This window comes from Typha angustifolia, chromosome 12, assembly GCF_048772165.1.
Source record: "Typha angustifolia cultivar Huaian chromosome 12, ASM4877216v1, whole genome shotgun sequence".
NCBI classification, from domain to species: Eukaryota; Viridiplantae; Streptophyta; class Magnoliopsida; order Poales; family Typhaceae; genus Typha; species Typha angustifolia.
In genome coordinates, this window is record NC_133250.1 from 3,872,891 (window position 1) to 3,887,657 (window position 14,767).

General features: G+C 42.2%; 1 protein-coding gene across 1 annotated transcript; it reads right to left on the bottom strand.

Moving 5' to 3' along the window:
• Positions 1-4,031: 4,031 nt before the first annotated feature.
• Positions 4,032-8,085, bottom strand: LOC140772421 (small ribosomal subunit protein RACK1z-like). The gene is made up of 2 exons (XM_073114486.1): positions 7,117-8,085; positions 4,032-4,291 (listed from the first exon to the last, which is right to left on the bottom strand). The coding sequence occupies exons 1-2, from the start codon at positions 7,978-7,980 to the stop codon at positions 4,190-4,192; spliced, it is 966 nt and encodes a 321-aa protein (XP_072970587.1). The 5' UTR covers positions 7,981-8,085; the 3' UTR covers positions 4,032-4,189.
• Positions 8,086-14,767: the final 6,682 nt, after the last annotated feature.

A 14,767-nucleotide genomic window follows, 5' to 3' on the forward strand; every position in this document is an offset into this window, starting at 1 on the left:
TAAAGTCATATAATCATGCTGGAAGCCAAAATTATGCATGTACATAATATGTAATATATCCTAATTTGAGAAAGGGATCTAGGGGATAAGACTACTCACCGACTGATCAGAAGATACAAACCACGCATCTCTCACGTCCGTCAGGTAACCGAGTGACACTCATCGCTAGCAAGGTCCACGGGGTTTCAAATAAGGGGGTTCGGGATCTGAAAATGTTTAAGTAACATAAAGTTAGTTGTTTATCCCATTATAATCCGTTCGAGTAAAATATGATGATTTATTAGATTTTAGAATTTCTACTTGTTTTTATGATTGGCTAGATTTTAATTATAAATAAAATATAGATAAAAATCTAATTATAATTAAATTATATCTTGATTAATTAGGGACTATGTAGTCATTATCTTATTTGCTACAAAATAATAATGTATAATAAATTAATAGAGTTACTTAAAAATGTATATCATAAGAATATTAGAATATAAATCTAATAATTATAATTTACAAATTTATCTATTAATCTAATATACATATAAGTAAGTAAATAAATAAATATAAGTATTACCTATATTTATGCCTAATTAATCATTAATTATAAAAATTATCATTAATAAAAATACATTGAAGGATATATATAATATTATTAAAATAGTTAATGTCTAAATAATCTATTTGCATTAATTAAGAAGCAAAATACTTAAATAAATAACATAAATAAACTAATTAATTAATAAATTAATTACAACTACCATCAGTGCTGGGCTCGGCCCAGCACTGTCTGCTACAGTGCTGGGCCGAGCCCAACACTGTGCAGAAAGAGAAAAGAGGAGCTGAGGAAGAAGGAGAAAAAGAAAGAAAGAAAGAAGGAAAGAAAGAAGAAGAAGAAGAAGAAGAAGAAGAAGAAGAAGAAGAAGAACAGAAGAGAAAGAGAAGAAAGGAGGTGAGGGAGGTGTGGACCCGGGCCGGCGGGGAGGGCACCGGCAGCTGGTAGCCAGCCAGCTGCCAGCCTCTCGCCGGCGGCTCGGCTGCGACGGGCCCGAGCCCAAGGTAAGAAAAAGAGAAAGAGAGAGAGATAGAGAGAGAGAGAGAGAGAGAGAGAGAGAGAGAGAGAAGAAGAGAGAAGAAGAGAGAGGAGGAGAAAGAGCTCACCGGCGCTCGTGGAGGTGGCGGCGGTGGCGATAGTCCGGCCTCGGCGAGAGAGAGAGGTTTAGAGAGAGACCAACCGGGAGAGAGAGAGAGAGATTTAAAGAGAGAGAGGGAAGGCGGTGAGGGGGGGGCGGTTTGCGGCGGCGCCGGGGCCCGCCGCGGCCAGTTGGTCGCAGCCCATTTGCTGCGGCAGCGGCAGCGGGCACGTGGCGCCCCCACCACGCAAGCTGCATGCGCAGCTTGCATGGGCACGAGGCTGGCCACAGTGTGGCCGGTCGCATCGTGCCCAGAAATTTTTTTTTTGTTTATAGATTGGGTTGTTACACTAATATTTGCAATCACTTGATTTTTATTTTTCTCAAAATTTTTATTTTTGTCAAACCTTTTGGTATTGAGCTTGTTTGGCTTTTTAAAGAATTTGATAAACTTTTTGACAAACATAGCCATTATCTTAGCATCTATTTCACTATCATCATCCAACTCTTCTAAATCCTCTTTAACCGTTGTTAAGGCTATATCTTTGGACTTCCTAAGTTTAGAAAGAGTGGATTTAAAGGTTTGTAAGTTACTTACTAATTGTTCAATCTTTATTGTATCAATGTCTTACTTTCCTTAAGGACAGTAACTTTAGCTTGAAACCTTTCAGGTAGAGACTTAAGTATTTTTTGTATAATTATATATTTAGGAACTCTTTCTCTTAGGTTGAAACTTGAATTGACATTATCACTGAGTTTTGCATATAATTCATCAAAAGTTCCATTCTTCTCTATCCGAAGAGTTTTAAAATTAGTTGTCAATATTTGAAGCTTTGAGAGCTTAACAGTAGTGGTTCGTTCATGTGTAGTTTTTATGATCGTCCAAGCATCTGCACCCTAGTCCAATACACAATATAAAGAATAGAATAACTAAACTTTAAGGACACATAGATAATGTTTTTTTAAAAGAAATTAGCAATCCAATTGATTTGTAAAAACTCGTCGAAGTTGCACGTAGGGTTGTCAAAATAAACGAGTGGCTTGGGCTCGGCCTGACTAAAGCTCAAGCTTAGCTCGACCCAGCTAGAGCTGAGCCGAGCCCGAGCCAGATTAGAAGGCTCGAAATCAATTTCAAGCCGAGCATGAGCTAGAGCAGGATAGCTCAAGCTCAGCTCAATAGGCTCGACTTAAGTATAATATTTATTAATATTATATATATATTATATATAAATTAACTATTAGATCTTTATCCAATAGCTACCATTAGATCTTTGATTATACTAACCCTAATCCTAAATATGATAAAAATATCCCAACAAACCCACCTAATCTCCTCCTCCTTTCTCTTTGTCGTCCTCCTCCTCTGATTGGTAACTCTAGCCTCTTCCGACATCCTCCTCCTCCATCGACGTCGACCTCGACCTTGGCCTCGGCGTCGGCCTCTATTGTCGTCAGCCACAGCGTCAACCTCCTCATCTCCTTCTCCGCCGCCTCCTCCTTCACCTCATCTGGCCTCGTCGTTCTCCAGCAATAAGCTGCCGCCACCTTCTCCTCTTTGTTGGCCTCGCCTCCTCCTTATCCACCTCTAACCTCAGCAAACCGCCGCCTTCTCCTTTCATTCGGCCTTCTCCTCATCTAGCCTCCTCATCCTCCTCTAGCCTCGGCAAGCTGCCATCCTCGTCGTCCCCTCCTCCTCTAATCAAGCTCGAGCTCAATATGGCTCACTCGAGCTCGGCTCGAGTTGAGCCAAGTCGAGCCTAAACATCTTTGGAGGATACGAAATTAATTTCAAGCCAAGCTACCGGCTCGCTCATGCTCAGCTCATTTACACCCTTAGTTAAACGGTCTATTGGTTAAACTACTAATAGGTCAGCCAGTTTTTAACATATCAATTACTTTTTTGATCCTATAACTAAACTGAATCAACTTAGTATTAGTTCACAAGTTTTCTAGTTCAACCAACAGATCTGACCCAATTCTAATAATTATATAAGGGCACTATGGCCTTTTACATATAAATGGATAAATCAAAACAAGTTGGGGTGCGAAAAACTAATACTGATTTTTGCTGTAAATCGCCAAAGAACAATAAAGGTTGCGATATCGATAATTAAGAAGGGCAGGGGGTTTGAGAGTGCAGAATAGGTGGGAAGTGGAGATGAAAATGATGGAGCCACAAGGGATAGAGAGAAAGTAGAAGGGCCTGTTGAAATATGCCATGGGCCAGGTGAGATTTTGTCGCTTACCCAAGATGAAACATAGAGTTGTAGATAGGGATGAAAATGGATCGAATATGAAACATAGAGTTGTAGGTAGGGATGAAAATGGATCGAATAGTGCTCAACTTATATCCGGATCTATATTTTTAATCCGAATACGAATTCAGATATAAATATTGGACGGATAGCAAAATTTAAAACCATATCCTCACTAAATGGATACAAATAAATTTTGATTAAAGATCGAATCTTAAATGGATCTTGATCGAATTTTAAACAAATTATAACATTTTATTTAGACATAATTAATACAAAAAAATTAAGAGTTAAAAAAATAAATTTTTTGTATGCCAAATTTATATAAAATTAGAAGAATTAATCTCTAAAAAATAATATATAACACATCATTAGTAATAATATTAATATTCACTATTTAAATAACCAAACTAAAAACTATAAATCATTGAGAATAAACAGATATTCAATATCCGTATCCGAAAATTATATCCGTATCCGAATCGGATAGTAGATTGGGTCAGAGTTAATCCGACCTGTTTTCAACCCTAGTTGTATGCTTTGGTGGAGCCAAGCCGCAACCGGGCCGAGCGAGATTTGTGCGCACAAAATTCGGCAACAAAAAAACTCATACACTACCGGAACGGCCCTTTAACCAAACTATGAAGCCAAAAAATAACTCTCAAGCAATAACATCCAGGAATAAGGAAAACTCGAATATCCAGCACAAGGTAACTGGCCAATATTGTGCCTTACAATAGTTTAAACTAGGAACATAAATACGTCCATCAAAAATTACAAGACTCGAAGTGTTCCTTAGACTAACTCTAATTTCTAGCAAGGACCAATTCCCCAAACCCTGATGGTTCCATCAGTGTAACCAGTGTAAAGTGTGCTCCCATCGGAGCTCCAACTCAAGCTTGTACAGTACAGCATCTGCCAGAAGAGTCAAGACACAAAAGGGTTATTCTTCTTCCACATGAAATTAAGAGGCATTTTGCTAAATATAAGCAAACAGTTGTTAAACTAAATATTGAAACAGGTTTTACACACCTCATAAAGGAAGTTATAACTGAGATAGTCAATAAGCAGCATTTCACATTAATCACAAGAATTAAGTTCATTTTCTGATAAAAGTTCACAAAGAGAAGAAAAAAAAAATAAAGCCCTAACAATTGAAAAAGAAACTCGAAATGAAGCAGAGCTTGTATTATAAATTTTGTATTATTAATTTTTCTAAGACTAACTTAAGAGATTCAATCACTAGGGAGCCTTTGGTTGTTGGATGGGATAAAAAAGAATAAATCTTCGTTTATCCTAGGGATGGCATGTCTCCTAGATTTATTAATCATATCTTCCATTTTTAATCCACTATTTGTTTCATATAAAACTATGAATTGGACAACTAAATACTTAAATAGAATGACATCATTATCCCCCTAAAGAAAACTAATAGTGCTAATTTGTATCTTAAACTGATATTGGTTATCTCAAACATAATCTATATCGTTAAACTATACTATGAAATTTATTATATTAACTATTAGAAATAATTCAATTCAAACTAAAACTAATAGAAATAAATATTAAAAATGGAAATGCATAATAACAAAAAGTAATAAATGAAAAAGTAAAAAAAAAGCTTTTAAAATAGCAATACTTTAAATAAAAATAAAAAGCAAAATAGAAAGTTCCTGAAACTAAATATAAAATTATGTAATTGAAATTGTTAATTATATATCAAAATCACTAAACTTATATTTTCTAATAATAAGAACAATATGGTAATAGAAATCTTATCCCTCAAATCGGGGTATACCATGTAGCCCTTCTTGGGATGCTAGTTTGCTTCTCTAGGTGGATATGACAACTGGCTCAGACTCCTAATTCAGTCCATTATTTTCGTATCAAAAATAAAATATATGGGAGACTTGTATAGAATATCCAATACAATCTTGTCCTCTATACATCGACCAAACAAACAGAAGAAGCTATTTGGAGCATCTTGTATGCATTATGCATGCAAATGTGAAGACAGAATGTAATATACAAATAATGATGCTCAACAAATGTGGCCTATTGTATACAAAATAAACTTAAACTTCTGCAAGACAGGATACAAAAGCTTTCACCTTCAGCAGATACTCCATAAGAATTGATTAGTCTAGTATAACAGATGCTAAAGATAATAGATCAAAGAATTTGTGAATCTCACGCAGAACTGGAAATGTATATCCCCATGTTTGTTTTAAGAAAACCCTTCTGGAAAAAAGTTTACTGAATCAGGTCAAGCTTAGGCAGCTTTAAATCTAAACTAGCTGAACTGATCACAGGCATTTCTTCCTTCTTAGCAAGACACCCTAGATTTTAACCTCTTCAACGAGCACCCATTAATTTGTCAACAACTGTGAAACATACTGCATCACTTGAAAAAGAGTTTTCTTAACCTCTTTTTTTCTCGGAATTAATCTTCACAACAAATTTTAGTTGAGGCAACCAAATTATTATGGATACTGTCCCTTGTCCCTATGAAAAGAACGAGATGGCTCTTCAAAGACTTATGGAGAAAGTAAACGGCCATATAACCAATTGGCTGTGAGGAAAGGCTAAACTATCTTCAGCAAATAAAAGAAAACAGACCATAGAAATCAGGGAAGAAAAGAGATCTAAGTCTTTAATGACCATCTCATGACCTCCCATTAAACAATTTCATACTTTATACCTTGATTAAAGCTAAATAGAAGGTTCATGTAAGAGAATATCCAAAGGCCATCAGAACAAAGAAAAAAAAGTATATGATTGGCCAAAGTACCCTAAATCTCTCATGAAACAACCCATTCTTGTTTTTAAAACAAACTATCGTTAGCAGATTTTCTGAAACAATACATTCTATTTAAAAATTCCAATGGCTGATTAAAATAAAATTTTAAAACAGAATAACTTTCTGGTATCAATAGAACAGCATGAAATACTAAGAAAGAACAGAGAGCCACAGATCCTACAAATATCAATAACTAAAAAATCAAAACAAATCTTAGAAGAATATAAATAAAGATGGACATCTACAACATGTTGATCCCTTCTGAGACATTAGAATGTTTTCAGCCATTTAATTCATGAAAAGCAATGTGAGAAGAGAACAAGCACCTGGTCTCTTCTTACATACTGGAAAATAGTTACAATACTACAAGAAAGTCAACGTGCACTACAGATAATATTATTTGCTGAATAACTTACAGACACTGGGTAGGATGTATAGAGCATACCAGATAGAGCAAAAAATGGAGAACATCATCACACAGACTAGTATTTTACTCACAGTCATAAGAGCTGTCATAATGAATTAACTTAAAAAAGCACAAGTCATTCTGATCAAGTCTGCAACCACCTTAGTGGATTGCCATCTATCACTAACTACACAACAGAGGCCAACACAAGTAATCATCTCAGGTAAGACATTCCAGGAAGTTTGATAATAAACATAGATCATGCAATGGCACGTACATGAATAGAAACAGCTCCCTGATGATCACTAACAAGAAAAACTATGTTAATGTACTCCCTTCAACAATGAGATCATCAGAAACTAATTTAGGTAAACCTTAATATGATAAATTGAGATCCTTGTCTTCAATGAGAATCAAAACACAAATCAGAGACTAAACAGTATAAAACTAGAATATCAGAATCAAAACTCTGCCTACAGAAATCTTAAAGATATAGAGAAAGACTAAAGAGAGATGGAACCATAAAAGTTTTACCTGGTTCTTGCTTGTGGGCGTCTCAGGCTTGAGATCCTGCACGACAGACTTGCTCTCAAGATCCCAGATCTTCACACTGTCCTGTGTCGCAGCGCAGAGCCAGTATCTGCTCGGGCTAAAGCAGAGGGCATAGATGATCGCCCCAGCGTCAAGGGAATACAATCTCTTCCCCTCAGCAAGATCCCAAAGCAGAGTAATCCCATCTTTGCCACCACTTGCACACAGCGATCCGTCCGGGCTAACTGCGACTGTATTAACGTAACCCCCATGCCCCGTGAGGGTGCATCTCAGTTTACAGTTAGTGAGATTCCAGACCTTGACCGTGCGATCCCATGAGCCCGACACAATCAAGGGCTGAAAGGTGTTGGGAGAGAAGCGGACGCAGCTCACCCAGTTGTTGTGGGCGTCCGCATCCTGGATAGTGTACTTGCACTCGCCGAGAGTATTCCAGAGCTTGATGGTCCGATCCCGCGAGGCGGACATGATCTGCCGGTTGTCAACAGAGAAGGCAACGGAGAGGACGTCCTTGGAGTGACCAACGAAGCGGCGGGTGGTGACTCCGGTATTGATGTCCCAGAGACGGAGCTCGCCATCCCAGGAGCCGGAAAGAGCGAATTGGCCGTCGGAGGAGAGAACAACGTCTTGGACGAAGTGGGAGTGGCCAGTGAGGCGGCGGAGGGGAACGCCGTAAGCTGCGGATGGGTCGCCGGAGGAGACAGAGTCCTTGGTTATATTCCAGACGAGGACGGACTTGTCGCGCGACGAAGAGACAACCTTCTCGGAGTTGTCGATCGGGGTGGCGATCGCCGTCACCACGTCGGTGTGACCGCGCATCGTCCCACGGAGAACCAGCGTGTCCGTCATGGGAGAGAATATGGAGATGTACAAAGAGAATGTAAGGAAGACTTAGGGTTTTAGGCGCAAGACGAAAGAGAAGGAGGCGAACGGGAGGGACAGGAGAGTAGGGATGAGGGTCATTATATATGTATAACAACTAGGGTTTCGATACAAGACCAGGGCATTGGAGAAGAATTAAGTGATGATCAGGGCCGTTCAAATAACAATTTATAAGATTCTCGTTATTTGCTTATTCGAGAGTTTTTGACCAAACTAGCCCTTCAAACATTTTTTTTTACTGAAATAGAACACCCTAAATTTAATACTAATTGGTGACTGTTTAACACTACATTTTATCTATAAAAAAAAACAAAAACTAATAAGTTCAGCCTCTTCTTCTTAAGAAAAGAAAACACTAATAAATTCAGCATTTTCTTCTTAAAAGAAAGAAAGCATCAATAAGTTCAGTATTCTTCTTAAGAAAAAAAACATTCAACATCTTCTTCTTAAGAAAAAAATACTATGTTTAAAGACCGGACCGACACGAGGATAGGTTGGTTATTTGGATTGAAGGGAGATCTTGATGGTGGTGGAAAGGAAGGAGAAGATGATATGTGGATGAAAATATTAGTGAATTAGGATGGGGATAGGATGAAGGGAAAGGTGTAACACCCTGAAATATTAAAAAAAAAAAATCGGCGCCCATGCACGCCACCAAACACTCCCCACTCTAAATCCCTCCACCCCACCATCTCTCTCTCCCTCTCCTTCTCTCCGGTTGCCGACGTCGAAGCCGACGAAGCCAACCGTACGAGCTTTGGGCCCTTAGGGAAGGGAAAAGAGACCTCCATGGCCGCCGGCCATGGAGCACGCCTCGCCGCCCAGTCGACCACCCCAGCCGCGGGGTGATGATACGATTCGGACTTCACCGACATCGTCTCGAGCATGGATTCACTTTAGGAGTGTGTTTGTGTTTTTTTTTTAGTGTTTAATTTCCATGAAAAATAAGTTTCTGTAAATCGCGTTCGAACGCGGGTGGGTGAGTTCGAACGCGGTTGTGAACGTGAGAGAAGAGTGTGCATTGTGCGTTCGAACGCCCCGTTCGAATGCACTGTGAACGCCGGGCGTTCGAACGCACCGTGAAGACCTGCATCACGTTCGCAAATCTAGAGGAGCGAACTCGGTGGGTTCGAACACGGTGCGTTCGAACGCGGTCGGATGTGGTCGAACGCGGTTGGACGCATTCGAACACGGTCGGCGAAAATTGTATTGTTAGGGTTAATTTTGAGTTGTTGATTAGCCTCTAAAAGGATGTGGATGGCAACCAAAGTCATTTTGATTATTAAGAATTGAGTTTTGCCTTGCCTCCTTCGTCTTCTTCGCTTCCGTTCTCTTAATCCCCGGCGACGCCGTTTCTAACCTCCCTCCACCGGCCAATCACCCTAGACCCTTAAGGGCGGCCCTCTCCTCCCCTTTCTTCCAATCTATCCGACACTTGCCCTAACCCTTCCATCAACCATAACCCTTCCACCACTACTTTTCACCGATGCCACCCCATTAATGCCGGTCCACCTTCAACCACCATCACCTAGGATCACGTGCCTCCATCCACGGATCCAAAATAGACCACTCTGACCATTGTTCACTAATCGGACGATATCTCGAGATCCCCATATCCGATTCTTCATGTCGATCTGACAACAATATATTTCGGGATCTATTTACAAAGTTCCGTATCAGACTCAGTCCAGATCTGAGAATCGAAAGAGATCGAACCTTAGCCTAAGAGGAGATCATATCAAGCTTGGTATCAGAGCCATCATTTCTAGATCATATCAATCTGGTATCAGAGCCACTATTCCTCGGACAAGCGCTTCCTATGACGACCACCAGAGCCTTGGCTGCACGGTGAGATTATGAAGAAGAGATTCTCCCAATAGAGGAGGGGGAAACGGTTGCGGGGACTTCCACCCGCGAAATTGCCCGATGTAATCGGAATACAGAAGAACCTAGCGTTCAAGCCGTGTTGGGGTCTCTTTTTGAGCAAATAGCCATCAACAACCAGATGATGATGGAGATGATGCGAGAACTACGGGCGACAAGGGAAGCAATGGCGAACAGGAACGCACCATCGACCCCACGACGCGAGTCCACCCCCTTGAACCCACCGCCACCAGTTCAGCCTTTGCAACCACAAGAGCTGCTGCTACCACCACCCTATGGGCAGAGGCAAGCAAGGATGGTTACACCAGGTCCCGTTGCAGAAAAGTAAATCTCCAAAATAATGTCATGTTCAAGACTTTAAGTTTCACAGCTAGAAAGTACGAAAATGCTATACCAATACAATGATACTTACCAGAATGTGACCCAATTAGTCTTGTTGCCATGTCTCGAGGGCCTTTAATTTTGTTAATAGTATGATCAGCAGCAGTTCCTGGATCTAGATTTATATTGGACTGGATGCATAAAATTGCATTTTCAAATCCCTGAAGTAAAGAAAAGGACAAAGTGTGAGCTAGTGATACAAGGAACTGATTCTTGACCTTGATACAGAAGGGAAACCTCTAAATTAAAGACAAGCAGTAGCATGATTTGATGAGTGAAGAGGTTGAACAGACTATATATACAAGCAGAAAATAGTGATATTAAACTTGGATGGGTCCTTGAACCCATCCGACGAGCGAACCACTATGGAGACCATCTTGGAGATCAAGATCCATGGGCGGGTCAATACAAACCGGAACCATGGCGAGTTAATCAAAACCGAAGGAGGGATCATCAACCCTTCATGGTGCATCCTCCCCCGGTTAGACAAAGACTTGGACATGATCCAGAACGAGACAACGGCATCCGTGGACAAGTCGTGTGTCTCAAATTCCCCAAGTTCAAAGGTGGTGATCCGATCGATTGATTGTATAAAGCGGAGCAATTCTTTGCATACCAAGGTACGGTAGAAGAATACAAAGTGATGCTTACAAGCTTCCACCTTGAGGATGTGGCGCTTCATTGGTTTCGAGCAGCCAATGCCATTGAGGCTATCGAAACTTGGGCTGAATTTTGTGCTGATATCACTCGACGATTTGGAGCGTCGGGGTATGAAGACTTTGATGCTCTCCTCTCAAAGACAGTGCAAAAGACTATGGTTGGGGCATACCAAGAATAATTTAAGAGGATTAGTAGCCGATGTTAACCATCATGGATGGATCAGCAGCTTTGCAGCACCTTCATCTCCGGGTTGCGGGGTGACATACAAGCCGATGTGAGGGCTTTAAGGCCTAGAACCTTAAAAGAGGCCTTCGAAGATGCGGTGCTTATAGAAGACAAACATAGGGCCATGAAGATACACCTGAAACAGAGTTGGACGAGCCAAGGAAGCCGCAATCAATCTCAACCAACCATAGCAGTAGGAAACATCACCGGAGCACCAAGAGTTGCTGCTATAGTGGTACCTCCTCGAGCACCCTTGAAGCCATCCCAAGATGTGAAGTACGCACCTAGAGGTCTGAGACGAGCACTCACACCTGCCCAAGTGGAGGAATGAAGGGCCAAGGGCCTATGCTTCCGTTGTGATGAGAAGTTAGTACCCGGGCATCGCTGTGCTAAACCAATGGGATTGGTGATGCTAATCGATGGATTGGAAGAAGCTAAGGATGAGTTTGCAGCTGAAAGTGCAGGTGTGGTAGGACAGCAAGGAGAAAAAGCTGAGGAGCAACCCATGGAGGACATGATAGCCGAAATCTCCCTCTACTTCTATTCGGGGACAACTATGCCTAAGACCTTGCGGGTGAACGGTGTAGTCAAGAAAACCACAGTGAGAATCTTGATTGACACCAGGTCCTCCCACAACTTCATTGACAAGAGGCTCGTTAGGAAGATTGGGCTTGAGTCGGAACCCATGGAAGGGTTCGTCGTGATGATTGAAGATAGCACTACATTGCGAGTAGATTTTATTTATGGAGGTGTGGAACTGAAGGTGCAAGGCCAAACTTTCACATTGGATCTTTATCCGTTGGCCTTGCGAGGTGCCGACATTGTTTTGGACTTAATGGCTTCGAAGTTTGGGGTCCGTGACATTGGACTTTACAAACCTCTCATTGACATTTTGGAGGAATGACCAGAGAGTGCTGCTGGATGGAAATCAACCGTTGAATGAACTTCCAAGCGAAGGGGACGCAAGTGAGCTCATCTCTTTCTCAGCACCCACTTTTCCTTTTTTTCTCAGATCTGCAGAGAGCCAGCGCAGGGGATAGTGATTTGGTCCGACTCATGGAGGAGCTGAGAGAGAACCCATCAAGCCAACCCAAGCACGAGGAGCGTGACGGGTTGGTACTCGAGCGCGGGCGGATCAAGGTACCCGCGGATGAAGAGCTACGGAGACTATTGATGGCACACTTCCATGATACTCCTATAGTAGGCCATGAAGGGGTCTTACGTACCTACAAGCGGCTGGCTCAAAATTGTACATGGACAACAATGAAGTCAGACGTGAAGAAATATGTGCGTGAATGCCAAATCTGTCAACGAGTCAAATCGGAGACGCTCAAACCTAGTGGGCTGTTGCAACCACTGCCTATACCAGAACACATCTAGGAGGACATCTCTATGGACTTCATCGAGGGGCTGCTGGAGGACCGAGGATAATCAGTGGTGTTTGTTGTGGTGGATAGGCTGAGCAAATATGCTCATTTTATAGCATTGTCGCACCCGTTTTCAGCAAAAAGGGTTGCTGAAATTTTTGTTCGGGAAGTGGCGCACTTACATGGGATGCCTAGGACGATCGTGTCAGACCAGGATTGCATCTTCATTAGCGAGTTTTGGTCTGAGTTTTTCAGATTGCAAGGGACTCAAATCAACCTTAGTTCAGCTTATCACCCCGAGACGGATGGCTAAACCGAGGTGGTGAATCACGGACTAGAGCAATACTTGCGATGCTTTGTGGCGGACCGACCAAAGGATTGGGTCAAATTCCTTCCATGGGCGGAGTGGTCATACAATACCGCTCATCACTCTAGCATCAGCATAACCCCCTTTGAGGCGGTTTATGGGCGCACTCCCCCTGTCTTACGTGCCTACAATAGATTTGCGACGGCGGATAGGACCGAGCTTGACTTGGAGCTTGCTGATCGAGATGAAACATTGAGATGGCTCAAGACTCACCTAGCCACAGCCTAAAACTGCATGAAGCAAACTCATGACAAAGGCCGACATGAGCGAGAATTTGAGGTGGATCAATTGGTGTTCGTTCGAGCTCAACCGTATCGACAATCCACATTGAGGCCAATTTTGAACCAAAAGTTGGGTTACAAGTACTATGGTCTGTACCGAGTACTACAACGAATCGGTCCAGTAGCTTACCGGTTGGACCTACCCGAAGGGACCAGGATACATCCGGTCTTCCATGTATCAGCATTGATGGCCCAGATCGGGCCTAACCATGTGGTGGGTTCGGTCTTACCCGAACCAATAGAGGAAGATAGTCCCATTGAACCGGTCCGAGTCTTAGGCCGTAGGAGAAGATGCCATGAGACTAGATTGGAGACCGAAGTGCTGATCGAGTGGCTGGGCAAACCAACTGACGAGTCTACATGGGAGTTAGAGTCAAAAATCATGGATCGCTTCCCAAATTTCAAACCTTGAGGACAAGGTTGCGGAAGCGTGGTGGATTGATACGATTCGGACTTCACCGACATCGTCTCGAGCATGGATTCACTTTAGGAGTGTGTTTGTGTCTTGTTTTAGTGTTTAATTTCCATGAAAAATAAGTTTTTATAAATCGCGTTCGAACGCGGGTGGATGAGTTAGAACACTATTGTGAACGCGGTTGTGAACATGGGAGAAGAGTGTGCATTGTGCGTTCGAACGCCCCGTTCGAACGCACTATGAACGCCTGCATCACGTTCGCAAATCTAGAGGAGCGAACTCAGTGCGTTCGAACGCGGTCGGCGAAAATTGTATTGTTAGGGTTAATTTTGAGTTGTTGGTTAGCCTCTAAAAGGATGTGGATGGCAACCAAAGTCATTTTGATTATTGAGAATTGAGTTTTGCCTTGCCTCCTTCGTCTTCTTCGCTCCCATTCTCTCAATCCCCGGTGACGCCGCTTCTAATCTCCCTCCACCGGCTAATCACCCTAGACCCTTACGGGCGGCCCTCTCCTCCCCCTTCTTCCAATCTATCCGACACTTGCCCTAACCCTTCCATCAACCATAACCCTTCCACCACCACTTTTCACCGGTGCCACCCCATTAATGCCGGTCCACCTTCAACCACCATCACCTAGGATCACGTGCCTCCATCCACGGATCCAAAACAGACCACCCTGACCATCATCCACTAATCGGACAATATCTCGAGATCTCCATATCCGATTCGCCTGAAACTAGATTCGTTGGAAAGCTCTTTTTTGGGGCTACAACATACCAAAATTTCATATCGATCCGACAGCAGCATATTTTGGGATCTATTTACAAAGTTCTGTGTCAAACTCAGTCAAGATCTAAGAATCAGAAGAGATCAAACCTTAGCCTAAGAGGAGATTGTATCAAGCTTGGTATCAGAGCCACCGTTTCTAGATCGTATCAAGTGAGCTACTCCCATTCCCCCATAGGCGGGGAGGACGAACGATGACTCCACTGCAGCTCGGGTTACGCCCGCCGCCGTCAAGCCAAGCCCTCCTCCTTCTCTCTCCTTCCCTCCAGCTAGCCACTGATGGCTTACGGTACCAAAAGATAGGCTACGAAACGATTTCTTTGAGATCTAGATTTATTATAGGAATCAGTCCGCGCAACTGTGGGAAATATTCACCAAATATTCTCCC

What these genes read in the sequence shown, in the direction of transcription:
- LOC140772421 (XM_073114486.1), bottom strand. Translation starts at nt 7,980, where the DNA reads ATGACGGACACGCTGGTTCTCCGTGGGACGATGCGCGGTCACACCGAC. An exon ending in CGCCCACAAGCAAGAACCAG is followed by an intron (nt 4,292 to 7,116) that starts GTAAAACTTTTA and finishes CTCTTCTGGCAG; the next exon opens with ATGCTGTACTGTACAAGCTT.